General features: G+C 39.5%; 4 protein-coding genes across 11 annotated transcripts in view; 2 read left to right on the forward strand and 2 right to left on the reverse strand.

Moving 5' to 3' along the window:
* Nucleotides 1–10599: 10599 nt before the first annotated feature.
* acot13 (acyl-CoA thioesterase 13) lies at nucleotides 10600–11780 on the forward strand. The gene is made up of 3 exons (XM_042011895.1): nucleotides 10600–10768; nucleotides 10889–11073; nucleotides 11484–11780. The coding sequence occupies exons 1-3, from the start codon at nucleotides 10685–10687 to the stop codon at nucleotides 11641–11643; spliced, it is 429 nt and encodes a 142-aa protein (XP_041867829.1). The 5' UTR covers nucleotides 10600–10684; the 3' UTR covers nucleotides 11644–11780.
* A 175-nt stretch (nucleotides 11781–11955) lies between these two features.
* Nucleotides 11956–15524, reverse strand: c17h6orf62 (chromosome 17 C6orf62 homolog). Its single transcript, XM_042011894.1, has 5 exons — nucleotides 14599–15524; nucleotides 14304–14480; nucleotides 14082–14207; nucleotides 13432–13566; nucleotides 11956–13324 (listed from the first exon to the last, which is right to left on the reverse strand). The coding sequence occupies exons 1-5, from the start codon at nucleotides 14725–14727 to the stop codon at nucleotides 13199–13201; spliced, it is 693 nt and encodes a 230-aa protein (XP_041867828.1). The 5' UTR covers nucleotides 14728–15524; the 3' UTR covers nucleotides 11956–13198.
* Nucleotides 15514–19325, forward strand: gmnn (geminin DNA replication inhibitor). 4 transcript variants are annotated; one of them, XM_042011892.1, is made up of 8 exons: nucleotides 16232–16330; nucleotides 16666–16737; nucleotides 17678–17776; nucleotides 17903–18056; nucleotides 18134–18216; nucleotides 18455–18565; nucleotides 18855–19011; nucleotides 19190–19325. In XM_042011892.1, exons 2-8 carry the CDS (start codon nucleotides 16675–16677, stop codon nucleotides 19201–19203), a joined length of 681 nt encoding a protein of 226 aa, XP_041867826.1. In that variant the 5' UTR covers nucleotides 16232–16330; nucleotides 16666–16674; the 3' UTR covers nucleotides 19204–19325. The 4 variants fall into 4 exon arrangements, with proteins under 4 accessions (XP_041867825.1, XP_041867826.1, XP_041867824.1 ...); XM_042011891.1 differs by lacking the exon at nucleotides 16232–16330 and adding an exon at nucleotides 15514–15616 and having other exon boundaries at nucleotides 18855–19195; XM_042011890.1 differs by having other exon boundaries at nucleotides 18855–19195.
* Nucleotides 19326–21914: 2589 nt separating this feature from the next.
* ripor2 (RHO family interacting cell polarization regulator 2) overlaps nucleotides 21915–27312 on the reverse strand; it is a 60784-nt gene continuing 55386 nt past the window's right edge. For 4 of the 5 annotated variants that reach the window (XM_041966959.1, XM_041966961.1, XM_041966962.1 and 1 more), the window contains 8 exons: nucleotides 27003–27192; nucleotides 26776–26908; nucleotides 25985–26146; nucleotides 24769–24942; nucleotides 24403–24605; nucleotides 24216–24299; nucleotides 24008–24098; nucleotides 21915–22617 (listed from right to left, as the gene is read on the reverse strand). In XM_041966959.1, coding sequence (XP_041822893.1) covers nucleotides 22517–22617; nucleotides 24008–24098; nucleotides 24216–24299; nucleotides 24403–24605; nucleotides 24769–24942; nucleotides 25985–26146; nucleotides 26776–26908; nucleotides 27003–27192 — 1138 coding nt within the window. In that variant the 3' untranslated portion in view covers nucleotides 21915–22516. The remainder of the gene's footprint in view (nucleotides 22618–24007; nucleotides 24099–24215; nucleotides 24300–24402; nucleotides 24606–24768; nucleotides 24943–25984; nucleotides 26147–26775; nucleotides 26909–27002; nucleotides 27193–27312) is intronic. The other variant, XM_041966960.1, reaches the window with a different exon arrangement.

A 27312-nucleotide genomic window follows, 5' to 3' on the forward strand; every position in this document is an offset into this window, starting at 1 on the left:
AACACTTGAAAAAAAATTTAATTACAAGTAAACTATGGAAGATAATTTGTCAGATGGACTATTTTTTCTCTGTAACTTCAGTTCACGTGTGTGTGAGTTTTCTTTACAGCAGAAAATTCTGACATACAAGTTCAGATTTTTGATGCACAACTTCTCACATTGTATTCTACAATTTTGTTCATTTTGGCACATTTTTACCTTCATACTAGCAGCTCTGTTTTTTGTGTGTGTGTGTTTCTGTTTTTGTTTTTGTAAAAGTTGTAGGAAATTTTCTGGTCTGTCCATGTACAGGTGTAACAGTTTGTTGTCTGGTGATGGTGTGGACTGAAGGGTCGTTTCCTTCTATCTGTGATCTTTTTGTCTCCTTTCTTCTTTCCCTTTTGCTCTTTTTGCTAGTTTCCATCTTTTTCTGTCCCCTCCGGTCAGGTCCAGCAAGATTACATAGATTCTGTGATTCAAAGTAAATAAATAAATAAATAAATGAATGAATCAGATTATCAAGAGGAGCCTTACCCATAGGCCTCCCCTTGGCAGAGCAAATTTGTTCAGCACGATACAGCAACCAGATTATCATTTTGTTTGCTATGATGCTGGACAAGACAAGTTAAAAAAAATAAAAAAATAAAATAAATATTAATAAATAGAATAAAATAATTGGAAATGTCACAGAATTCGGGGTTCTGAGACTATCTCACCCTTTCTGGTTACAGAGGAAGGAGTTCTGCTGCTGATAGCCAAAATCAGAACCCTGCTTCTTTCCCTGAACCCAGTAATTATACCGTATTTAAACTAAACAGTGATTGGATGCTATAACTAACTAGTCATCAGATTTTTTCTGCATCTTCTGCTGTCTGCTTCGGCTCCTGTTTCTGCAAAAAACAGAAGTACGGCCAAAAGCATCCACGTCACATGCCAGACATTTCCCCTAATACCAGTTTTAATCTTTAAATGTCAGCTCCTCTTTTTTCTTCACTTAGAAACAGAAAGCAACATGTCAACCCACTATTACACAATGCTCTTGTTAGGTGTGTGTTATTTTTCTTGCAAACTTGCAAAGCTGCAATTTTGCGACTGCCCGCCCCACTAGATTTTAATCACAACCTAGACATCAATATACATTTAGGGCCTCGGGGGGATGGGCACATGGGCTGTGGGTGGGCGGACAGGAGCCACCGAGGTGGCCCTTCCTCCATCCCCTCCCTTTGTGACCTCTCTCCCCCCGATTTTATTTACATGTTAGACACTACCACATTTAACAGTACTGCACTACACACATAACACACACTCACACACACTGAGGGAGTCCTGAGGGGGTCCTGCTGCCTGGCAGCAGTGGGACCCATCACCATCTCATGGCTCCTTCCAGTTTTTAATTGCATTATAAATAGCCCATACTCATGCACACACAACTCAGGCTGGGGGGCAGGGGGGCGGGGGTCTTCCTTATCCCTCGTGTCCCGGGATGCACTCGGGGCTGCGGGGGGTGGAGGTTCGGTGCCTGCCTGGAGTCCTGTGCGGGGTGCTACTGGGCGCCATCTGCCCTGGGGGCTGCCCTCGGTGCCGCATCGGGGGGCTGGTGAGACCCCAGGGAGAATGTATGTGGTTGTGTGGGTGTGTGTATGTGGAGAGGGTCGGGTCTGGGGCCCACCAGGCCCTAGACTCCCTGGGCTGCCCCTGGTGGGGGTGGGAGGGGGTGGGGAGGGGAGGGGTGGGGGATGAATGGGTAAGGGTTGGGGTAAAGAGGGTTTTTTTTTTTTTTTTTTTTAGGAGGGGGGGGACCTGCGGACATGTTCTTGTCCCTGGGGTGCCTAGCCTTGGTGTTGGGTTGGCGTGGCCCACGGTGGTTTTGCCTGGGGCGGTCGGGCCCCGTCGGGTTCCTGGGTGGGGCTTTGCTGGGGGGAAAGGGTGGCCCTTGGGCCTGTGGGGCGCCTGCCCTCCGTGCGGCCCGCACCGCACCGCCCGGCTCGCCATCACCCTGGGCTGCCCGGTGCCCCTGCCCCGTCGCGCCGGGGGTTCCGGTCTGGGGGCCCCTCTGCTCTGGTCCGGGTGGGCCGCTGCTCTGGCTGCTTTGGCTGCTTTGGCTGTCCCGGGCTTGGTACTCTGTGGATCTTCTTGGCCTTTGGGGCCTCGGGCTTCCCCCGTCCCCCGCTGATGCTTCGGGGTGGGGCGTGATCGCGGCCCCCTTGCGGGTACACATTTCCTCCTTGTTGCATGGCCACACATGCATGTTAACACGTGCATGCTCACAAACGTGCTCGTCTCTCCATCTGCTTCTCACTAGATGTAGCTGATGTTTGTGTGTTGGTACGTTCATCTGCAGGTACGTTTGATGACTATTGTAATTTTTTATATCATCATCATTCTATCTTTCTTTCGGTATCATGTAGTATGGTAGTTTATGTTGTTGTTTTTTTTGTGATATGTTCTGGGCAGCATAGACAACTGTTATTTCCACATTTTAATCCTGTCCATTTCTCCCTTTTTTCTCTCTCTCTTCCTCTATCTCCCTGTCAGGTTCGGCACTGACATATAAGACTAAAGAAAATAAGATTACAATAAAAATAATAAAAATATCAAGGGCAGCCATGTATATAACATGTCTCCCTTGGTAGAGCAAATCTGTCAAGCAAAATATGACACACAGACCACCGTTCTGTATGTTAGGATGCTGGACAGGACAGGGTAAAAAAAAAAAAAAAAAAAAAAAATATCTAACACATCTCAGAGGTTTAATTCATACTCCACACATCTCGCCATTGCTGCACGTAGGGCTGGGCGATATGACCTAAATATAAAATCTCCAATTTTTTTAATAACCAAATCCAATTTTCGATTTTAATAGATTTTTTTTCTTTTCTTTTACAAAACATTTAAAACATTTGTTCATATAAATGAATGCCAGCAAAAAAAAGCATATAATGTCATAGCTTTTCCACCATATAAACGACTTCATATCTTACATAGAAATATGCAACACAATGCATCCGTGATCTCTTTCCATCTGAATCCTTATCATACAGGATCCACTGCAGAAATAATTCCCCTGATGAAGGTTGTCTCTTAACAAGGGTTTTTGGGCTAAAGTTGACTTCTGCATCTCATAGAGAGCAGCATTTCTCACTGCAGTTATATGCACAGCTAAATCCCAGGCATGAGTGAAGGGTCAGGAGAGAGTGCTAAGTCTGCTGCTAACTAACTATGGAAAAAAAATCCCAATTTTCATCAAAATAAATCTCCAGCAATGGAAAATTCGATTAATTGATTTTATCGATTCATCGCCCAGCCCTAGCTGCATGTTTGTTTTGACACAGAAATGAATCACAAAATAAATGCTAATAAAATGTGCAAAACCAGATGTACTGACTCACCACCTAAATCAAAGGTCACTAACAAGCGGACCGCGGCTCGGATCCGGACCCAGAACCTATCCCACATGGATCCGGAGTTAAAATATATAATCTGACCGTGTGCTTTCATTTTAACTGGCGCAACGTTTTCAGCCTTTACGGTAGTGGTCACGAAACACGCGAACCAATTGCACGTGTGGGAAGCCACCCCACGTGGTGCACTCAGCCAATCAGTGTGTGAGGCTCCTGGTGCAGCGGTAAACTGCCAGCTAGATAAAACAAAGCAGGGATAAAGACGAGTGCGCCGGAGAACAGGGACGCCCCCAAGTGGTGGCCAGGGACACCCTGAACAAAAAGCTGACTACCCCACTGGCCACCCCTGAAAATATTATAATTTTTATTTTTATTTATTTTTTTACTATTAGCACTGCACAGCACACTTTGTTTATATTTGAATATCAAAATATTTCAAAAGTTTATTTTTAAAAAAAGATAAATAAAAAGTATTTTAATCGGGCGCACAGAGGGCACCTCACATGTAGGGTCCTGCTGAAAGGTCCTGACCAGACTGAGGTGAAATATATTTGCTTCTCATTTTTATGTCCACTGTTAAAGGAAATAAGTAAAGAACTTGTTAAGAGTTAACTTACTTTAATATAAGCCACCTACGATCTCTGGCTTTTCATTTCCATGCTGCTCTCATATCACTGGGCAGTTCGTATAGTCAAAGCTGTTTAGCTGACGCAGTCTATTTTTCCTTATTGTTATGTCTTTGTCTGTTATCTGGCTCAACGCCAGGGGTTTAAGGCATAATGTGAAACGTAAGGCTTTATTTTTATTTGCTAAACAATGCAAAACTGATTTGTGTTTTTTTCAGGAAACACTGAGGTCTCAATGGTGAAGTGAGGGGTAGTTTTCACATGCTTCACAGCGTTCAGCTGGGGTTTGCACTTTCAAAAACACCTTTTCAGATACTGTACTTCATACAGAATGTGACAGGAACGGTCACTATATTTTTCAAGTTTTGGATGTTCATAATATCAATTTCATAATTGTTAACCTTTATGGCTACAACATGACACATGATAACAGCTGTTTACCAAATGAGCTAGAAAACAAAATTCTCTATTGGCTACCCAAATTCCCTTTTGCTTACTTGGTTATCTGAGATGATTTTAATATTACTTTAGTAACGCAATAGATAGATGGCCAGCAATGACGCAAACTAATGCCAGTGCACAATTTAAATTACTAATGCAAAAGTTCGACCTAATTGATATCTGGAGAGAAAAATACCCTTCTTTAAAAAGCTTCACTTGGAGCAACGAAGTAAAATCTAGACAATCTAGAATTGACTTTTGATTAATTTCAAACGCTGAAGTTATTCCCACGCCTCTAACTGACCACAAAGCAATTAAATTGAACATCTCTCTGATACCGTCCTCTGGCTGTTTGCATACTTCTTATTGGAAACTTAATAGCTCTGTCTTACGTCATGATATTGTCAGACTCAAAACCAAAGAATTACTACAAACTTTCTGGAACAAGGTCAAAGCTGAGCAAGATTATGGCAGAAAATGGGACCTTTTTAAATTCGAATTAAGCAAATTTCTAAGGAAATACTGCAGCGATCTAGCTAAACAATATCGATCAGCGGAAGAAAATGTGGTTGCCAAGATATCTGCTCTGTCCTCCATTCCTCCTAACGCACTGACACCAAGAGAGAAGGAAGAGCTACTTGAGCTCCAGACCAAGTTAGACAAATTTTATCAATTAAAAGCTAAAGGGGCTTATATCAGATCCAGAAGGCAATAGTTAGAGGAAGGCAAGCAAAATTCTGCATACTTCTTCAGGCTAGAAAAATCTCAATCTCAATCTAAGAATAACACAATTCACCAACTTCAAACAAATAATGGTGTGAGTAGCAATGCAGCCTGTATAGCTAACTTTTGCTCTAACTTCTGTAAGAAACTCTATAGTTCTAAATACTGTGAAAATAGAGCTGCTGTCTTTTTAGACTCTCTAAAAGATATTAAGCAAATTAGCCCTCAAGACCAAGAGTTTTGTGATCACCCAATCTCTTTAAAAGAAGTTCTAGACTCAATTGAAGACTTAGCTCCCTTCTTACTTGCGGTTTATAATGAAATTATTGCCCAAGGCATCCTCCCACCCATGTTTACACAAGGGCTAATAACACTCATCCCCGAAGGACCTTTTACCTATTGACAATTGGCACCCAATCAGTCTTTTGAATAATGATTGCAAAATACTTGCCTCTATATTCACGAAGCGCTTAAAACTGGTTCTGGATAATATTATCGATGAAACACAGTCAGGATTTTTGAGGAACAGACACATCTCCAACAATATCAGACTTGTGCTTGACATGATAGATTATCCAGAACTAATCAATGATGAAAGCTTAATTCTGTTTCTAGACTTTTACAAAGCTTTCGACTCAATTGAGCATGAGTTCATCTTTAAAAGAATTTATATCTTTGGCTTTGGTAACTGTAAATAAATTTATAGGGATACTCATTAAGGAATTACTGTGCTACTTATTTTCATTTATATTCTTACTCTGTTAATCCTATTGAATATCTCTTATCTTTAAGCTCATATACTTACTAACAGTGTGCTTAAGCAACAATGAGACTCTTCATATGGGGTGAGTAAGAAGAACATGTGAGAGGCTGACTAATGCTGTGTTGCCAGTAAAACAACATGTGAGATGTTACACTTAAAGGAAATGTCTAAGTTAACATTGGAAATAAGTTAAAATTGGAAGTTTGTCTGTGTATGGTTTCTTTGTCCCTGTTTTCCAGAACACAAAAAGCCATCAAATGGATGGATGTCACAAGGAGGGGGGTAGACATCTGCAGGTCGACCTGTGACTGCAGCCAACCAGACTTCTGCAACTGCAGCATTAGTCAGCAAAACTGTGTATATTCAAACCTATATAAGGATTCCAGGATCAGTTAGAGGGAGTTCTGACTGATACAGCAGCAGACTCCGTATTGTACTAGTCCAGGGGACAGATAATACGAATCCAGAATTCTGTATTTGCACATTTCTCATATCAATTGTAATTAATAAATTAGTTAACTGAGAGAAGTAGTTTGTCATATTTTGATCCATCAAAGAACACGCAGGAGAAGACCCTAAAGAGAAAGGTATAAAGAAAATGTGTGGAACAGTACCTTATTAATTAGAAAAGTGGGAAATTAGTACCTGCCTATTTTAATACTGTGGGAAGAAGTACCTGTTCTTTATTACTTGTGCATTTTTAAGGTTTTCTCTAACAACTTGGTGACCTCCGACGTGATGGTTCCGGCATGGCATAATTATTAAATGTCTTTGAATTTTCTTTACTAAATTTTCTCTCTGCTGACACCAAATACGATTTAAAGGACAATCATAATCATCCTCTACCCAGATCAGGCCCTGAAAGACCGGTCATAAATAAAGGTAAGGACAAACCTTTTCTAAAAATTGTCCACATTGAGTACTTTAAATTTAAGTGCCTGATCAGGTAACAGATGGTTTTAGTTTTGGTATGAGAAATGGGGCTTTAAGAAGTTAAAGAATAATAGAAGTAAAAGGAAAATACTCGTAAATCGTCTGGGACCATAAGGATCTGGGATCCTGGATAAAGGAATAGAAGAATAAGAGTTAAAGAGAAACAGATAAGAGTAAAAGAGAATAAGTGAAAAGTGTACCATTTTAAGTGTGGAGTGAATGAGTGATTGGATGTAGTATTTAGAAGTATTAAAAGTGTTATGGGACTGGGGATCTCAAGAAATTGACCGCAGAAGATAACAGATCTTCTGGAGACGCTTAGGAGATGTAAGAGAAAAGGTCGGGGACCTTAAAGAGAGAAACTAAGTAAAGAGAGGAATAATGCCTTTCTCTAACATAACCTCTTTTGTAATTAAAACTTTACACAACAACGGGAATTGCTCAATTAAATTTAAGAATGGAACTTCCCCAAGGTTTAATTTAAAATGTGGAATAAGACAAGGTTGCCCTATTTGTCCCTATTTATTTTTGCTGTCCACTCAACTATTAGCTAACCATATCAAAAATAGTCAACTGAAAGGTGTATCAATCTTGGACAGAGAAATTATCATCAGTCAACTGGCTGATAATACAACAATTTTTTTAAAGAATTCCTAACAAATCTCTCTGGCACTCGAAACCACTTAAACATTCTCTGAAGCCTCAGGCCTTTATCTTAATGTGAATAAATGTGAATTAATGGCCATCAAGAACTGTGAACTGCCATTGATCTGTAATATCCCAGTCAAAGAAACTGTTACATATTTAGGAATAATTATAACTAAAAAACAGAATATTAGATGTGACTACAATTTCAACCCAATTCTAGAAAAAACAAAGAAAAAACTTATTTTATGGTTTCAAAGAGACTTGTCCCTTCGGGGCAGAACATTGCTCTCTAAAGCAGAGGGAATATTCAGTATCACTTATGCAGCCACATCATTAGAGGTTGACAATGGAACTTGTAGAAACATTGGTCAGCTGCAGTGCAACTTCGTTTGGAAGACTAAAACCCATTACATAAAAAAAACTATGATAAAGGTGGTCTTAATTTTCTTGACTTTACTACTATCAACAACACATTTAAAATTAATTGGATTAAAAAATGCCTCCAAAACCCTACTTCAGTCTGGAATTTCATTCCCCATCATGTTTTCTCTAAGATGGGTGGCCTTAAATTTGTTCTGCTATGTAACTTTAATATTGACTGAATTCCTGTCGCTTTATCTAATTTCCACAAACAAGCCCTTCTGGCCTGGTCTCTTTTATTTAAACATAACTTTTCTCCAAATATATACTTTATCTGGAACAACAAAGATATCTGCTACAAAAATAAATCTTTATTTTTTGACAACTGGTTTAGGAATAATATTGCGTTGGTAAGTCAACTCTTTAACTCAAAAGGCAACCTTCCGAGCTACCAAGAATTTCTTCCACCTTAAGATTCCTATAAGCCCTAAACAGTTTACTGGTGTATTTGATGATATTCCGGCAGCTGTGCGGATGCTGGGGTCAAGCTACCCAATAAATACTTAGTAGTTAATTAAAGTGAAAGAAGTTTCCTTTAAAATCATCCATCGTTGTTACCCAGTGAAATAATTTCTGATTAGATATAAAAAGGACATTGATATCGCCTGCTCATCCAGAAACAGTCTCTCACCTTTTCTGGTCCTGTGAACACACCAGTCACCTGTGGCGAGGTACATGCTGTTTTATTTTAGACAATGTTTATGACAAATGTAAACTTTTTTTCAAAGATGTCTTATTTGGATTTACAAATGTTGAAAAAGAATTGGATGACTAAGTTCTTTTTATGTAACCTTATATTGTTGTTGACCAAATTTTATATTCACAAATGTAAAGTTACTAAGACGAAATGTCATGTTTCTGTTTTATAAAAGAAGTGAAGCTATATATCCACACCCTGACCACCTCCGACAATAGAAAAGCCGTGGAAACAGTATCCTTATGTTAAAAATTCAATGTATTCTTATAAGTTGTACTTGCTTATCATTGTTTATTACTTTTCATGTAAAACCCCTGGTGTTTGTTTTTGTTCTTGTTTATTTTTCAATCTGTATGTTTCAAGAATTTACTAAAAAAAAAAAAAAAAAAAAAGATGCCGCGTTCCGGCTTGTCAGGCATGTCAAGATGGCCGCCATCTTGGGCCAGAGTGTCAGATCAGTCAGACTGTGTCAGACTGTGTGTGTGAAACCAAAATGCCAGAGGCCCAAGCAGAATACTCCAGCTAATAAAGTTCAGAGGGGGAGCAACCTAGAGGCCGCACAGACATCAGACTTGGTTCAGGGGGCCGGCCTGGGGGGGCTCAAAAGGCACCATAACATGACGAGCCATGGAACCAGAGAACATAGAGTAGTCAACTCGTTAACCACAGGCGGAGGAGGATGAGCAACCCCCTCGGCGATGCGGCCCACAGGGGTCGACGGAGGAGCATCTCCCCAGCGAACCCCCCCCAGGATCAGCTCCCCCTCAGGAACAAGGTCATGGATGTGGACCTTGGAGCTGGTGGCGACACCCATGACATGGAGTGTGGAGCTGGTGGCAACCCGAGACGTGGACCCTAGAGCTGGTGGCGACCTCCGAGATGCGGCCCACCCAAGCGGCCTTGGGCTCATTGCCAGTCTGACCCCCCAGGACAGCGACCACTCTGGATCCTCCAGCAGCTCTGGCTTCGCGTCCAATCTAAGGAGCATGCCCACCGGTTCGCTCATGGTGGGCCGCCCCCCATGGTGCCTGGATGACCCCCTCTATCTGGATCAGGTAGGAGGAGACTCGGGGTACTCCAGGTCTAGACCCTCTGCAGTCGGGAGGCATTTAGCCGCCGCACAACTGAAGTATTCCAACAAGGTCATCATACCGCCTGCTGGGTCCATTTCTGGTCAGATCCTTCTGTCACGTGTGGCGGCGGAGATGAGTCAAAGCAGGAGGCAGAACAGTGCAGGTAACAGGTTTATTGCTGGAAACTCAGGAACACTTACTTACCCTTACAAATTTCTCTATCTTGAATTTTCTGTTTATTTTATTTTCTTTGACGTTGTGTTAAAAAAAACGTCTGTTTTATGTTGGTGTTATGTTCTTTGGTGCCTTTATCAGGTTCATTACTTGTTGGGCTCGTCACATCAGAGGTAAATTCAGGTTCTTTATTTTGCATGAAAAATGACAAGAAGAACAGATGTAACTTTAACTGGGTATTTTGGGGGTATTTTTGTAAAAAAAAAAATTTTGAATGAGTGTTTTACTGTTTTTTATTTTGTTTTTTTAACGCATTCCTTTATTTTTTATTTATTTGTATTTTATATTATTCATATTATAAATATAACTCTAAATGGCATAACCATTATTATTTCTGTGAGTATTGCAGAAAAAAATCAGTTTGCATGTGGGTGTGTCTGTATATGTAAGTGTATGATATAAAATAATAAAAATAATAATCTGTTGTATTATGAATATGTGAGACTTTTCTAATAAACTGGGCCGATTAAAAATAGTATGAAAATTCAGAGAGTTATGGTGATTTTAATTGTTGATAGACCTCTGCCTCTGTTGACTAATGCAATAAATAGACGGGGCTTACCCCGGCCCAAGATGGCGGCTGCGTTGACGCATCGTTCCTATGGCCAGCAGCGTCAGACACGTGTATGTTTTCAACCAACCTGACGCGGTGCAGTTGAAATTCATCCGGACCATTTATTTAACGGAACATCTTCCGGTGTGAAATAAACCGGAGTTTGACATTGTCTACATTTTCAGCCCTAAACATGGGCTCGTTGACTTTAAATACTTTAAAACAGGTAATGAGAGCAATGGTGGACAACCCGGGTTTCGACAGAGTGCTGAGCAAGGTAAATCTGCGACATTTATTATTTGAACACATCTTTTATTGAAGAGTGTTTGCGTTTTTAATGTACACAACTGGATGACTGTGTTGTTGCATTGCCAATACTTTTATGCGGTTTCTCTAGGTGGACCTCTTGTCTGCCACGCCAGGTAAGGTGGTATGTGAGATGCGGGTAGAAGAGGAACATACTAACCGGGGCGGGACGCTACACGGAGGAATGACAGCCACCCTGGTGGACGTAGTCTCTACCATGGCCATCATGTACAGTGAAAGGGGAGCTCCTGGTGTCAGTGTGGACATGAACATAACGTGAGTCGTAAAAATTTGGTTTCGGTCAGGTAGTTATACAGATGAGATTTTTCTTAATACTTTAATTACAGAATCGGAAGGGATGAAATGCTGATACTCTTCATTTTGAAGCGTGTATTTGAGTAATGGTTGTACTTATATTATGTAAGCTGTCAACAGAGGAAAGCTATAAAATTCGGTTAAATCCTTATTTTATGTAAATGCCTTTTGTTGGCCTGAATGTGGTCAAATGTCATCAACCAAGGCGAAAAGTATGTAATTTATCTTATAAAATACGGAAAGTGTGGTGTCAGCTTGTGTCAAAGGTAAACTTTTTTTTTCTGACAGTGTCTTTCAGTGTTATTCCTGTCAGATTAAAAATGAACCTTTTAAACAACAATACAACTAATGTGGGGGAAAATATGTTACAGGTACATGAATGCTGCCAAGATGGGTGAGGATGTACTTATAACGGCGCAGGTCCTGAAACAAGGGAGGACACTGGCCTTTGCTACTGTAGATCTCACCAGTAAAGCCACGGGAAAGCTCATCGCACAAGGAAGACACACAAAACACCTCGGTAGCAGCTAAGCTGTCCGTGCTGTGCCTGCCTGCAAATCATAAATGTGCCATTTTCTAATGGTCAAAAGATGAATTTTAAGGTAGTCTCTGTATATATGTTTAGAGAACCGATTATGTAAAAAATTAAATAAAAAAATTCTAATTGTGTTGGCTGTCCCGTTTCCAAATTTCTGACTGGTAACTGAAAAACCTATTACACTTTCAACAGTAAAAGGAAAAGAAGAAGAAAAAAGACATCAATCCTGCTCCAATATAGTGCCACTGATTCATGGACATGCAAAACAAAAAACAAAACAAACAAAAAAAAACAACTGGACAAAGTTATGTTTTCAAAATTTGCACTGTATTGGGATATGATCAGCAGTATTGATTTGAGAATCAACAGAAAAAAAACTAGAAGTTACATGCCTTAACACCTTTTCAACTGAACACTGAATCAAGGAGCAAAATCATATGCACTATGTACTTCATAGTCCTCAAGCAAGCCAGCAAAATCCAATTTAAATTAGATAAACATGGCAGAAAATGATCAGAATTTTAGTCAAACAGAAGTCAGTTAACTTTTAGCAATTTTCATTAGGTATGTTAATCAATTATGTCACCATTTCAGTTGCTCACCAACCCACATACCCAAAAAACAAACAAAAAAAAGCAGAAAACATCAGATTTCAGTAGCTTAAATGAATAGTGCATGAACGGCGTGAATGGTGAAGATTACCTTCAACATCTAACCAAAATTTCAACTTTGTGTACAATGCCTTTCAAGACACGATTTTAAGATTTCAAGATTTTAGCAAAGATCTGCCTAACATGTTTCAGAGAAAAGCAAATGTCAAAACATCTTTTAAAAGACCAGCAAAATAACTAAGCCTGTTTACAAGAAGCATACCTACACCATATGATTTGATACTGTTCATCTTGTTATCTTTGCTTAAACAGGTGCTTTGACACCTGATCAACCTGTCCTTGGTCAAAAGATTGTTTAAAGTTGTGTTGGAAACCCTGGTGACATTACAAACAAGCTTTTAACAATCCTTACTTATGACAACAAGGATTTTAAACACGTCCATCTGAGAACCACCGTGAAGACCTGTGTATTGCTTGTTCCTGTTTTGATGCAACATAAAGAGTTCCTTCAATGACCGGTGCTGTTGACAATGTAGCTCCAAGAGAACAACCAACCACTCAAAATCAATGTTCGTGCAGGTTCAAATGAACAAAAGACAAAAGGAAAAAAAAACATGGGTGAGTGAGGAGGAGGGAATGAAGAGGATGCAAAATTTAAAAGAAAAACAATAGTCAGAACCAATCCAAAAATGGCAGAGGAAGTTGGAGGACTACTGAAAATATGAGAGAAAAAAAAGGAAACATCAAAGGGGTGGGAACTGAATCAGCTTTGGCTCAGGGAAAGGAGAACAAGTGGGGAACAAAAAGGAAATCCAAGCATGAGTTCAAATCTTTTAAAGGGAAAAGGAGGAGATGAGTACATCAATTTGCTTCTGAAGGCTTAGGCAGTACGGAGGGAAAAGGCTTGTCTCTGTGTGGCTGGGTGGAGCAAGGAGCCTTAATCAGGCATGTAAGGGCGGAGGTGATCCTCGATGTCTCCCACACCCCAGCAGGTCAGCTGGTCCTGGGGTAAGTACAGGCAGAGGCTGCACAACTTGAAAACTGTGGCCTTGGTTTTAGGAGTCTAAAAAGCAAAGAAAAGAGAAAATTTGTAGAAAATTGCTTTGGCAAGGTTGTCCGAGTTTTTAATCTTTTCCAAACAACTGTTTAAATTTCTGTGGACTGGCTTACCTGCAAGTGTTGTCTATCCATGAAGAGAAATACAGACTGAGTTGGGTTGTTCATGACCATTCCAGCCTTGTCTTTACGACCCAAAGCATGCAAGCACTGCTTCTCGTAGTCTCCATGATGAAATTCGAACTTGGCCTGTGCACAATAGAAAAAGATTTGTTACAGGCAGGGCTGGGGCTCCAGACACATCTAATTCACTTTTTTTTCTTTAACGTGTGAAAATCAGTTATGTAACATACAGGGTTCTTTTTCACTAAAAGCGACAGCATGTACTCTTCTTTTGTTATTCGTCAACTGCTTTGAGCTTGCATTTATGCATGTTTTTTTGTTATTTCCATATTAATATTCAGTTAAAATGACAAAAAAAGCAAAAGGTTAGAGTGCAAAATAGGTTTGTTAGGTCATATGTTTCGGTGTTTGAAGACTTGTGTTTTTAATGTGCCAAAACTGTTTTTATGTAAAGCATTTTTGTATAAAAAGTGCTCTATAAATAAAATTTGATTTATGTAGATTTGATGATGTTTACATTTCATTTTAGTCTCACTTTAAGTTTCAAACTGCCTTGCCTAAAAACCGTTATATTTAAATCAAAGTAAAAGCAGATATAAAACATTTGCACCAAAGTGATTTGCCACATGCCAAGCTCTGACCTGAACAGGCCTAAAGGGTTCATCATCGGCCCCCTTCCATCTGGAGAACAGCAGACATACAATCTTCTCAATATCGTTGCGTGGCCAAAGGATAAAATCCATTTCTTGTGTGCAGCCAATCACATCCTATGACAACATGAAACAGATGGACACAAAAATCTATTAACAGAAGAAGAAAATGATTTCCTCTAAAACCAGTCCGTCTTGAGATGGCTGTCTTACCCTTCGCATTGACTGGTATCTTGGTGCGTGTAGTTGCACAACGTCTTTTTGCAGGAGTTCTATTGAACTCTCAAGAGAGTAGCTGGAATCTCGTACACCTCGTAGGATGTTTTCTTCATAGTTGTTGGTCATCACAGGCACCACTTCAGCTACCTCAAAAAGTGCTGACTTCTTTTTCTGTAAGTGAGAAAACAACCCCATCAAGATCACTGATTTGTCACAGACATACAATAAAAAACACAATACATTTCACAATTTAATGATTGACCATAAAAACACTGTTGTGCCGACAAACCTTTTCCTTGAAAACGAAGGCTATATAAATCTTGAAGTCAAACTGATCAGCCAAAGATTCCCTTTTCTTCCGAAGTTGAGCTCGAAGTCGATTTCTTGTTTGGTTTCTTCGTGAAGTTGGGTCCCCCATGGTTAGATTTTGATGGTAGTGTCTTTTCTGCTTGTGCTGTGTATTTTTATGACACTCGAGTCTTGTGTTTTATACGTTTGATAAAGGATGGAGCTACCTACCCTTTGCTGAAACAACGCATCAAAACTCTAAGCTAGATCTCTTACACACTATGAACTGAAAAGATCAACAAATAAGTAAGGAAACTAAGTCATTTCACGTTTTTTGAAAAAGGGCAGTCTTGACGAGGGGAATGATCAAAGGGCTAAGACTACATCTCCTTAACACCTGATCAGAAATCCACGTTTTAAGACATGCTTTTCAAGCAAATGAGCTTTTTGTTAAGCTGCAACTGACAGGGGTAACAAGAGATTTTGATAATACAACTCAAAATGGACTAGTTTTTGTTTATGTCACTGAAACTAACAGCGGCGGCTCGTACTACAAAAGAATAAAAAAAATACCGATATTTATTTTTATTACTAGTGAGATTGTGGACTACAGCAAGCAGACAAATGTTCTATTAATTGGGTCATTCAAAGTCCCTTATCCATGGCGGTCGTTTTGTTCGTTTCTGTGTAGACTGCGTTATGTGTGCGTTACAGACGGTTTTGGAGAACAGACGAACATGGCAGGTAAATACAGATGCCGGGAGACATTGGCACCGGGTAACATTGAAGACTACTGCGAAAGTAATTTGACATTTCCTCGACTTTTGCTGTCACTCATTTGGCCCAGGGCCTGCGGTGCTGCCACAGCTGATAGTCATGATGTGGGCGTATTTTTAGCACACTAGCTATGATGAGCTAGCAAGCTAATCTAGGCATTCACTTCCAACACTAACTAGTAGTGAACCAACGATAAAGCTACATCTTATCTGACAGACTGGCTTAATTGAGGCCTATGTGAGGTAAGTCATCTTTCGACGCGTTTACATTTTCTCGCTGGGTTCAATGTAAATGCCAGTGCTGTTAAGAAGAGTCGAGAGACCAGAGGGGTTCACTGACTGTTTCTGCTTGTGCTCGGCATTTTAGCTCGATGTAATTTCCTTCAGTCGTGTCTTGTCAACTACTTATTTGACAAATCAACCAGGAGATCAGTAGTCAACCGACATTTAACGCTGAATGGCTAAACAATGTTAGCTTAACAAAATCTCCCTCTTCCACGTCAGAAGTTTCGAGGTGTTTGCTTGTTCTTTTCTTTTCTTCAGTCGTCACAACCTCCGACTCGCCCTGCCGCATGCCATGTCAAGATAAATCGACAATCCAGCTGAAATCCTCCGTTCTTTCAGGCGACATGTGGCATATTCTGTCTCCCGGTGGGCCCATATTTAACAACGTGTCGTCCAACGTTTTTCCGTTTGGTTTCTTTGTGTGTTTGAGGCAGCTAATAACAGCATACAAGCTCGACGGACGACAACCTCCCCCAAAATGGCTGCCCAGCCAGCTAAAATGATATCACGTGTGCTGGCACGTGATCGCAACAAGGAAACGCGCATAGAAATCTCCCCCGTGATTGGCGTCTTTACCACGTGACTGAGCATACGTATTTAAGTCACTGGCGCGCGAGAACCTTAGAACAAAAACAGCAGATAAAGGACGAATTTTGGTGTGGTAGTATTAAGGTGAGATGGTTTATTTTTGCTTAACATTTTAATGGGGAGTTACTTTAATTACTCTCGCGACTGTGTCACAATAAAGCTGTTAGTTTACACAATTTTGTTGTTTAGAACACTCTTCAGTAAAGTTCGATGCGAAGCTAACGTTGACTTCCGTGCATTAAAATTGGTTTATTTGGACGTTAACTCGGGTGCTCTAATCTATCGTTTTCGTTTTACTGTTTTAAATTGTTGAAATTACGCATTAAATCGGTTAATCATTAACGACGTTTTAAGTGTATTGTTTATTTTTGACGTCAAACATGTGTCGTGTTGAACTCACTCTTTTATCAACTTAACAGATTTCTTGAATGAAAATGAGTTTCAGTGGACGGGTAAAGCCGAACCATCAGGGGTCTAATGAGAATATAAAGGTATGTATTCAATTAGGCTGTGCTTGAAAAGTTTTCAAATGACTTTCCATCGATTACAAGTCGGTTTTAACTATTTGGTTTGCGCTTCAGCTTCACGTGCCAAAGTTCCTGTGTGATGGCATCATCGCATTTTAATGGAGACCTAGTCATACTCTGAACTCTTTTATATAAATAATCGATTCTAGTACATTTTTAGTTGTATATTTAGTTTATTTGAATGGCGTCTCTAGGTTAAACTAACGATATACAGTGCCATTTTATTGAGTTAATGGAAAATTAATGTGTAGTCAATACAACTAATGCAAAAACCTTCTTTACCTTCACAGTGTACATATTTTACAAATCGCGTGCAGACGGATAAAAGTATAACTTAGTACAGCCATTTTTTTAAATTTTTTTTATTATTAATGTTTTATGTAATGTATTACCATGTGTTTTATTAGATGGGATTACGGTAGTCTTTTTTTTTTTTATTGGGCTACGTGTGTGGTGTCTTCGTTGCCAAACTAACAAAAGGCAAATGTCTGTTCTGAAAGCATTAACTTGGCTCGCATGCTGTGTGAAGAACAGTTTGTGGATTCAGGATTAAAAGATTACATTTTATATGCATGAAACGGTGTTAAGGTCTTGCTAACCATTAACTGGTCTTTGCCATTTGCCTTGTTTCCCATGGCTTCTTGTGAATCTGTGTCCTGCCCCTATTCACACACCTGTGGTCCCATTGCACAGAGCAGCAATATTTAAGTACTTCACTTGTGCTGTTTACCATGTCGACAGCACCATATGTGTGAATGAAACTTGGAGCTGCTAACACTTAAGTAGCGAATTTTTAAAATGAAAGCATGTCATTAGCTTCTTATGGGAGACTTAATTTCTAAACTGAGTTCAGGACCTTCCACTGTCTAAATATTGTAAGTTAAACTTGTTTACTGCCTTGCAGAGCTTTTTTACACCATCAGAAAAGAAAATGGGACCCCCAAGGCAAAGCCTCCAGGTGCTCAAACCCTCAGCAGTCAACACAGACTTGCGGTCTGCTCAGGTGTATATATTGACTTGTTGCTTAAATTAACATCTTTTTGTATTGATCATTGCTTCTGGGGTTTTTTTTTTTTTTTTTGTTTTTTGTTTTGTTTTGGATGCAGTAAAGTAACTTCCTTTCTTCCAGACGGGAAAGGTAATTCCCAAGAGGAAGCAATGGATACCTGAACAAACTAAAGGATCAAAGAGGGTGAAGGTGGAGGTCAAAGCCACCCAAACGGAAGATGCTGATTGTTTACCAGCTGACATGTCAAGTGAAGCCTATGAACTTATGGTTAAAGGTATGTTTGTGGTGGTGATCACACATTTCCAATCCCAGAACCATTTGGCTTTGTTTTTAAACATGTGTTGTCTGTAGAAACTCCTCCTGCTACATACTGGAAAGAAGTAGCTGAAGAGCGCCGGAAGGCTTTGTACGACGTCCTACAGGAGAACGAGAAGGTGAGTTAATAACTAAGAATCTGTTAATGGTTGGCTGTCTGAGCTGTTCCCACGCTCCCACTGTCTTGACCTTAGTTGGCTCCAGTCTGGCTGGCAGCAATGTTTGTTTAGAAACCAAATTTTAAATTGTCAGTCTTTGACATGTCTTAAGTAGTGTTTTTTTTTTTAAATCATTTCATTGTCTGTCATGTTTTTAAAAAAGTAAATTTTTTTTTTTTCCTTCCCCATTTTATCCCAGTTGCACAAAAACATCGAGGCCAGAGATGAACAGATTAAAAAACTACAGGGGGAAAATGAAGAGCTACAGGAGCTGGCACAACATGTACAGTACATGGCTGATATGATTGAGGTAAGTCATGATACCAACTGGTGATGCATTATTATACTGGAAAATATAATTATTCCAAGGGAATTCAGGTTTTGTATAAAAAAAATTTTTTTTTTTTTTTTTTTTTTTTTGTTCTTTTACCTCCTGCCTGGTTGTGTTACCATCAGAGTTAAGAGTGAAGAATTGGTATACAATTACAACTGGTCAATGCCTGTGTTCAAGTGCAGTTAAACTTGGAGTAACAGGAGTACATGAACAAGGTAAACTAAAGTGCTCTTCCTTTTTTGTACTTTGTATAATTTTTTTTCAGAGGCTGACTGGGAAGGGTCCAGACAACCTAGAAGAACTGAGAGGAATCGCTCTTGACATGGAGGATGAGGATGCAGAGCATGAAGATGAAGTAGCCGATCTTAGTGAACAAGAGGAAACCTACTACCTGAGTGCTGCAGAGGATGGAGAGTCTCCAGGTCAGGAGCAGACAGGATCCTCACTAGACCAGGATTGACCTGGAACTCATTTTATTCCAAAGCTGAATGCCACAAGTTTTCTGGCTTGGAACTTTTGGTTACTCAAGAAGCAAGAGAAGGAGACACTATTTTTAATGACTTGGCATTTTTTCTTTTTTTCTATCCGAACATGGAGCAGGTATATCAGAATAAAGCAAGATCACACCCCCTTGTGACTGCATGTGGAAGGCTGAGGACTGTTGGCCTAAAAACTTAATTTAATTTTAGCTGGATCCGAACAAATGAAATTGTTTGGTCATAGTGTGATTTGAAAACTTATTATTTTTTTTATTTTTTTATTTTTTATTTTTTCCTAGTGCGACGTTGTTTTGGGGTGGCTGTCATTACATGCATTACTGACTGGCCAGGAATACACAGCTGAAATGTTGGTCTACACTGTAAGATTACACTTTTCTACAAGTTATGTATACATGTAAAATAAAATCTTGTGAATTCTTAAATAAATCTGCCTTTGCCTATTCTTGACTGTTCTCATTTTTACAAAGTAATCTTTTAGTACCACTTGCTTCTGCAGAGACCACAAGTGTTTTGTACAAATCTACCCAGTGTATCGTATAATTTTTGAAGATCAGTTCTATACTTTAATCTCTAGTGAGAGACGTTTGTCACGCAGGATAAAAACTACCATAAATACAATGTAAGAGGCATTTTATGTTCTGATCCTTTGTGGCTTTAACACTGACTTGTTTGAATTTATGCTTTTAGTTTTGCTGAAATGGCTGAATATCTAAACCTTTTGTCAAGTGTGAAGCTTGGTTAAAGATTTAACCAGAACTGAACACGGGATATCTTTATGAAAGTACTGCCAGTAACTTTTTTCAAAAGCAATAAAACCATTTAACAGTTTTCAAAAAGGCCACCAAGCTTCATAGAGAATGCACCTTATTCACCATGTAGACTTTTGTCCTAATGAATTGGGCATTTAAATGAGCACATTCTGTTTTGCTCCAACACTCAAAGGGTCATTTAAATATTTGTAAAAGTTAAATCCAAAGTCATGTATCAGTGTACACATGTGAGGCATACATAAAGTATATTTAAAAAGCCACTGAGTCTGAAAGAAATCCACAAGTGTCAATTTAATTATGCAAAAATAAACTTTAATGCAATGTTTGAGCAGAGGAAATACTTCTGACCACAACAGAAAAGCAGTATGTGTCCAGATGGATTCGAGCCGAAGCTATTGACCACATAGATGAAGCTTTCAGCAAACTGTTATAACAAGTTTTATTCCACTTGTGCACATTTTGCTAACTTGTACTAAATGGTGATTAAGAATTAAACAGCCCACTAATTAACTTATGAAACACTGGTCAACTGCAAGTTGGTAAAAAGAAAAATATTACATATAAGTGAATTAATTTAGATACTAGACCAAAATATTGTACTATTCACACAATTTAAGAAATAAAAAGTAAATGTTGCTTTAAATTTAGACCATGGTTTGCAAAAGGCTGTATAGAAAAAGACAATCTTTAGCTTTTAATATCTCTGCACATTTACGGATTACAAAAAAAAATCATAAAAATACTTCCACTCTTAATATGGCTTTTGGATTGTGCAATTACAACCAAATGCAACAAGATCCATCTATTAAGGGTTGTCCTTTTTAAGTTGTGCTTTTATAGATATGTCTGGGAGTTCTGGCCTAAATGCAGATGTATTGAAAATACATTCTCCTCTTTGAGCCCCTATTAAAAAGTCAACTTTAAAATCAAATGTTCCTTTGGTTACAGTAAATCTACCTAATAATGTAAAATCTCTCAAAGTATAGAAGTCCCAATGTTTCTGAGACCTTCAAAGGGGGAAAAAAATATAATACTTAGACTATGAGCAGATTTTTAAATTCTCCAAAATAATAATCTAATGTAATTCCTTCAAAATGAACTCCAATTAAAAAGAAGCATTAGATATGATAAAAGCATGAAGGCCATTTCAAACTAAAGAGAATATTTCAAATACTAGACCTGAAAATATAACATAAATATACATTTAATTTACAGAATGTCATCTGCTCTATTACAGTTTGACACCAAAGAATATTAGAATTACAAGGAGTAAATAAATAAGATGTGGGAACATATGAGTTTTGTCATTGTGCATGAGCACCAGACTCAGTAGTACAGTTACCATGAGAAAAAGCTGGAATTAGATGCTTACTTCAGGTCAATTTTCCCACATGCCAATAAAACAAACCCAAGAAGCACCAAAAACAGAGCACATCATTCTGCAGCTTCTTATCCTGTTAGCCCACATGCTGTATGACTGTGCAGTTAGCCAAAAACCATGGCTACATCTATACTTAGTTCCCTCTGTGCAGACACTGAGGAAGTGCACGCTCATAACATCCCTAACTAAATTTATTGCCCTTGACTGGCTCCTGACCTGCTAGGAAAAAATACATTTACAAAAAAGTATTTGTGTAAATCTGCCTCCTCGACCACATCAAGGCTCAGGTGGTCAAAGCTGACAACATCAAAGCTTCTCATGTCAGCAAGGTGCAAAAGAATCACATATGTACAAAAAAATTGCACTTGTTAAACTGCAAGCATGAGAACTCAGTCGTAAACTGCTGAGTGAGTGAACCTTGGGCACTGTTACTGACCTGCTTCGCCTCTTCACATGAAGACTGTAAACTGCTTTCTAACCTCACTTCCTCCAAGAAGCCATTCTCCCGTTATAAACTGCCACAAACGCACATCTTTCAACCACACAAGAATCCCTGAAACTCAAATGGAAAGTACCAGAAAACATAAATTACATTTTGAACACAACCGCATATATTACATCGGTTGTGTGACAATAGGCCATATTTACAAGCCGTACAACAGTGCAATCTTCTGAAAATACCAGAAAACCTTTCTAATGCAAAAAAAACAAAAAAAAAAAAACAACTTAAACATGTTTCAGTGATTAGAATACATCGCATAACAGCTGACTCTTTAACAATCAAGATGATCCTTATTCAGTAAGTGATACGAGTGTTGTGTGCAGTGGATAGCTTTGTGGTGGAGGATGTTTGTGGAGTGACGATGCATTTATAGATTTCCACAGTCTTTTGCAGCAGCTTTGCGTCCAGTCAAATTCCAGTTCCACATCCAATTTTACTTAACCTGACTGGTCTGCCTGGCTCAGAAAGCAGGGTAAGGAGGTGTGCAGGGAGTGTCCAATATTTAAATAAAAAAGGAACAACTGGTGCAAGTGTGTAGCAGGAGGGGTACAGGTTGTGTGTCTTTGTGGTTAAGACTGTTTGTTGTTAGATCCTTTCAAAAGGCAGTATAAGTGAGAACAGGAATCAACTGTGGATGCGACGTGAAAAACTTATCGCAAGAGAGCAGGTTAATAAATAGACCAGCCCTGAGAGGTGTGCAGTTTAATGACGGTTAAAGTGGTCCTCTGAGGATGGGCTGGGATTGCTCTGTTGTGTTTGAAGTGGCGTGATGGCTCAGAAGGCAGTGGTGACAGCGTTTCCTCGCCGCGTGCCAAGACGGATCATTTCCCTTGGAACTGTGTCCAGCTGCTCATACGCCAGCCGCCCTTCCTCACCTGCAACAGTCATGACAGTTAATTACAAACATGGTGCTTAAAGCTGTTTCCAAATAATGAGAAATATCTTCTCAGGTAACAGAAGAATTTCTGCAGTAAAATATTTCAGTTGAAGTGAAAGCAAGGGATGAATATCAAAAATCACTGAAAGAGGACAAAAAAAACTCCCTTACAAAGTGTTAAGAGGTATACTGCAGTGTACACCTGAGATAATTGTGCAGTACAATATAAGGTGTGTTTGCACTTGTGTGAATGCTGGTATGTACAAAATAAGTAAACCAAGACTGCTTGAAAAGGTGGCTTAGTCCACTTACAATAAACTCTGGTGCAGTTAGTCTGATATAAAGATATAAAGAGACAGGAACTAGAAGGAATACTTTCAATTCTATGAAAAGAAGAGTGGCATCATCTGTTTGTGCTGTGTGTTGCGCGCTTGGGTGTGTGTGTGTGTGTGTGTGTGTGAATGTGTGTGATTTCAAATGTAAAGTAGATAGCATTTGCATTATTCTACTCTTAGATTTTTAATATATGTTTTTACACTGTAAAGCACTTTGTATTGCATGACAATGTATGAAAAGGGCTATACAAATAAAGTTTGAATTTGAATTTGAATATAAAAACGTAACACGGACCAAAAACATACAAACATCCAGAATCTGAATCTTTGTTTCAAAGAGTCTAATCATAGAAACCATGTTGCTCATTACAGTTCTTCAGCTCCATCATTGCCTTACAGCCTTATCCTCATTTATGTGTGAAACACAGGACTTTCTGATGCTACTTTGACATTAGAGAGTCAAAAAATCCCTCATGGCATCTCTGTACACGACCTGTTCATGATGCCACTTGTAAGTGCCATTCTTTTGTGATGGTTACAATTTTCTTAAGGATGTTTGGAGTAATTTTGAGTTGAAAGAAATAAGTTATGTGAACAGAATTTGATTTTGTAATCAGCCTTCCCGGCTTCCATACTCAGACAGGAAGTACATGTTCTGCGTTTATGTGATACAGTTTGGTTAATAAATGAGCGGATGGCAGAGCTATACGGTTGTTTTACCGTTGGGAAAGCCAACTATGCGACTCAACGAGTAAGACAATCTCATGTCATCCGTAAGTTTATGAAGTGGTTAATAGACTCATGTAAAAGGTAAAGAACAAGAAGAAAACTACAGGTAGCCACTACACCACTTATCCCCACATGTAGCCTGGTTTTGTAAATCTGTGAGTTCTGTTAATAAAATAAACACCAGTGAAGCTGTCCAATCAGATCGTAAGCTTATCTGTGGGTATCTGGGCACCAGATTCCAAGTGAGAACACACCTTTAAAATGATATTTGAAAACATTACGAAAGACTCAGCAATGTTTGATTTCAATGAATGTGCCACTCACCAAATGTAAGCAATGTTTCTATGGCGACATGGCGGAGCTCCTCATCGGCTGAATCACACAGTGCTATCACTGCTCTGATGCTCTCTACTGCCTAGAAACAATGAAGCAACTCTCTTCAGAATTTACTAAAATGTTCTCTTCCTATTTTATTAATGTAAAACAAGCATGTTGAACTGGAATAACTCAGATAATGCAAGAGGACACTGACCTGCAGACAGCTGAGAGCTGAGCAGGCGGCCCTCTGGCTCTGGACTCCAGCCTCTGACAGCGCCTGAGTGTAGCACTCCACTGCCTGAAGACAACACACACACACACAGCATTCAAAAGTGGTTTCTGTAGAGACTAGCTGAAATGACACACATGGTGGCTTTTTCTGCATCTTTAGCTCTGCTCACCCTGGCCCTGAAGTGTCTGTCTGTTGCTCCAGAGGAGAGGTAGTCGGCAGCTGCCTTGTTGACCTGAGGGTCCTCTGCAGTGAGCAGAGAAGCCAGGGCCCTCAGAGTGCTCTTTTGAGGCCCAAGCGTTGACAAGTGTACCTCCTCCAGCTCTGCCAGACACTGAGAATAATCCCCACTGCACAGGACCTCTGCAAACACCCCTGTGGATGACACAAATACACTAAACATTAACCCATCAATATATGAATCTTTAAGTATTAGTTTGGGGAATTCTCATCCTGTGAAGTGCATGTTGTGTTCCAGTTGGGTATTTACACAAAGTAACTTTAGAAAAAGCATTTAGGCTTTATGCCTTTTACTCACCCTCTCTTGCCAGGTGTAACAAGTGAGTCTCCATGTCCTGAACTCCATGCTGTAATATGTAGCTGTGGAACTGAAACACAGTCAAAACATCCTGGCAGAGAGCAGTGGCAGGGGGGGTTTGTACCTCTGCCAGGTCACTCCTGTCCACCATCTCACCTACTACTACACCAATCACTGTAGAGAGAAGAAGAAATTTAAGCTTTATGAGTAGATTGTTTACAGCTGACTATATTTGCATGATGAAGAGACATTTAATTTAAATCACATTCTTCTTGTAGATGGAAAATATTGGTAACCTGTGGTACAGGGTAAAATTAGGACAAGAAAAAAAATCTTTCTCACATGTCTGCATAACACCACAACTAAATGAACCAAAGGAACAGAATCAGAGCCACAGGTCTGTTAGAAGCTGGTCTAAGCAGAGGACACATGAGTTTTTGCAGCGAAACTATAACAAACTGGGACCTTTGCAGATCGACTCGGACCACATGAGTTATATGTAACTGAAGCACGTGATGAAAACAAAAAGGAAAAATGATGTTGTCTACCTGTCAAACAGAATAAACAGCATCACAAACTACTCAGACCACTTTGGGAAAGGACAGCAGACGTGAGTAGAAGAACAGATAAAAGGGGTTCTGTATTAATATTGCTGGATGAACCTTTTAAAAGAATTTTACTGCAGTTTTGTCAGAACAGGAAAAGTTTCAGTATTTCTAGGCAGATGGACAGACTTGGTGTGTTTGATGGCCAGTGTATCTCAGGTAGGCTGGTATTCCTGCACCTTAAATAAACTAGATGAAATAAAAATGGACAATAAATAAGTCATTTTAGTCTTTTCAAATGATCCCATGTAGCTGGAATTTGCATTTTTTTAATAAACCTTTTTTTTTTATTAGGTTTAGAAAATAATATTTATAACTCAATTCATACAACTTGCAGTCACAGCTTTGCATATAGTCTCTCTAACATCAGGTGTTCTGTCCTAATCTGTTACTAACTACACTTTATTCTTAGCAACAGCACTGGTGGTGTACAATTTCCCTCAGGGACATAATCATAAGTGTTACTGATTTCTTAAGAAAAAACACAACTAAGCTGAAACCAAAGGGAATTAAGAATATTAACATGATTTTTAGCTAACAAAAAGCAGAACATTTTAGAATAATTTGAGTTTCATTGCAGGAAAGAAAAGGAAAAACAGGGATGGGCTAACCTGTGTCAGCGCTGTGTGGGTATCTCTCCTGCAGCACTGTTATGTAGCGCTGGTTCATGAGTTTGAACACACTGTCCAAGGTGGTGTGGAAGAGCCCCGCAGACCCACTGCACTCTGACCAGAGTGTCATCAGCTGGGGGCGCTCCGCCAAGCTTGGGAGGACTGAGGACACATCACAGAATATGAAGTAAAACGCTACAAACCTTTTAACTAAGAACCTGTAAATGTATGATAACGATGCATAAACAGTACTGTGTAACAGTCTTGAGCCACCCCCAATTTTTAAAAGATATTTCCAGGAACATGTTGCAGTGACTTTTTGAAACATGTGAAACAAAAAAGTAAATATAGTAAACAAGAAGGAGTTTGATCTGATGACTAACACATTTATAAGTCAGTATTTGGTATGAGCACCTTTATTCTTTAACACAACCTGAACATTCTTAGACAAGCTTTCTTATAATTTAAGTTTCCTCAGACACACATGCAAAGGCACATGCAAAGGCATGCCAAGTTATAAGACAAGGGCTTTTAGGGAATCACCTTGTTGATGCAAAGATACTACTTCATGGTTATTTGGGCAGTATTGTAATAAAGCATTCTATGCCTAAGAGAACTAACAAAAACTTTAAAAGACCTTCAGAAAACCTGGAGAACTATTTCTCAAGGCCTATTTAAAAAGATAACAAGTGTGATTCCTTGGAAGCAAAATACAAAGACACGAGGGGTGGTTCAAGGCGTTTGTGCATTACTGTATACATTTACAGTAGTTTTCACTTGTTTCTACTCACCATCAGCAGCAGAGGTAATAGTTCCCAGTCGATCCACACTGATCTCTGCGAGCTCTTCTAGTAGCTGCGTTTGTCCAGACAGTTTGAGGAGCAGACTGCGACGCTGCCATCCACCCACCCCACTGGTCAACAACTGCCATTAAATTCAGAGACACAAATGAAGCTACTGAAGTGAAGAGGTAAACATCAATCATGTCTGTATACTTTCTAGACTGTGACAGCTGTACCTGTATGAGGTGATTACAGTATTGGAGGTGGATGACGATGGCCACATCTAGGTTTTCATTTCCAGTAGTGAGTGGTAGGGGGCTTCCAGCAACACTGTTGCCCACGCCAGTATCCTCTGTCAGGGCTTCGCTTGGGTGCCCTCTGGCTTCTGGATGCTGGCCCCTGAGCAGCACATACCAGACATCACCACTGAGTGGCAGCAGAGACATGTAGAATATTTTTCTTTTTCTCCTCCTCTTAATGCTTTTATGAAACAAGAAAAATCAAGATAATGGACATTCTGTCTCAATAAATCTTTAAGTAGAGGTC

The sequence above is a fragment of the Melanotaenia boesemani genome, chromosome 17, assembly GCF_017639745.1.
Source record: "Melanotaenia boesemani isolate fMelBoe1 chromosome 17, fMelBoe1.pri, whole genome shotgun sequence".
Classification (NCBI taxonomy): domain Eukaryota; kingdom Metazoa; phylum Chordata; class Actinopteri; order Atheriniformes; family Melanotaeniidae; genus Melanotaenia; species Melanotaenia boesemani.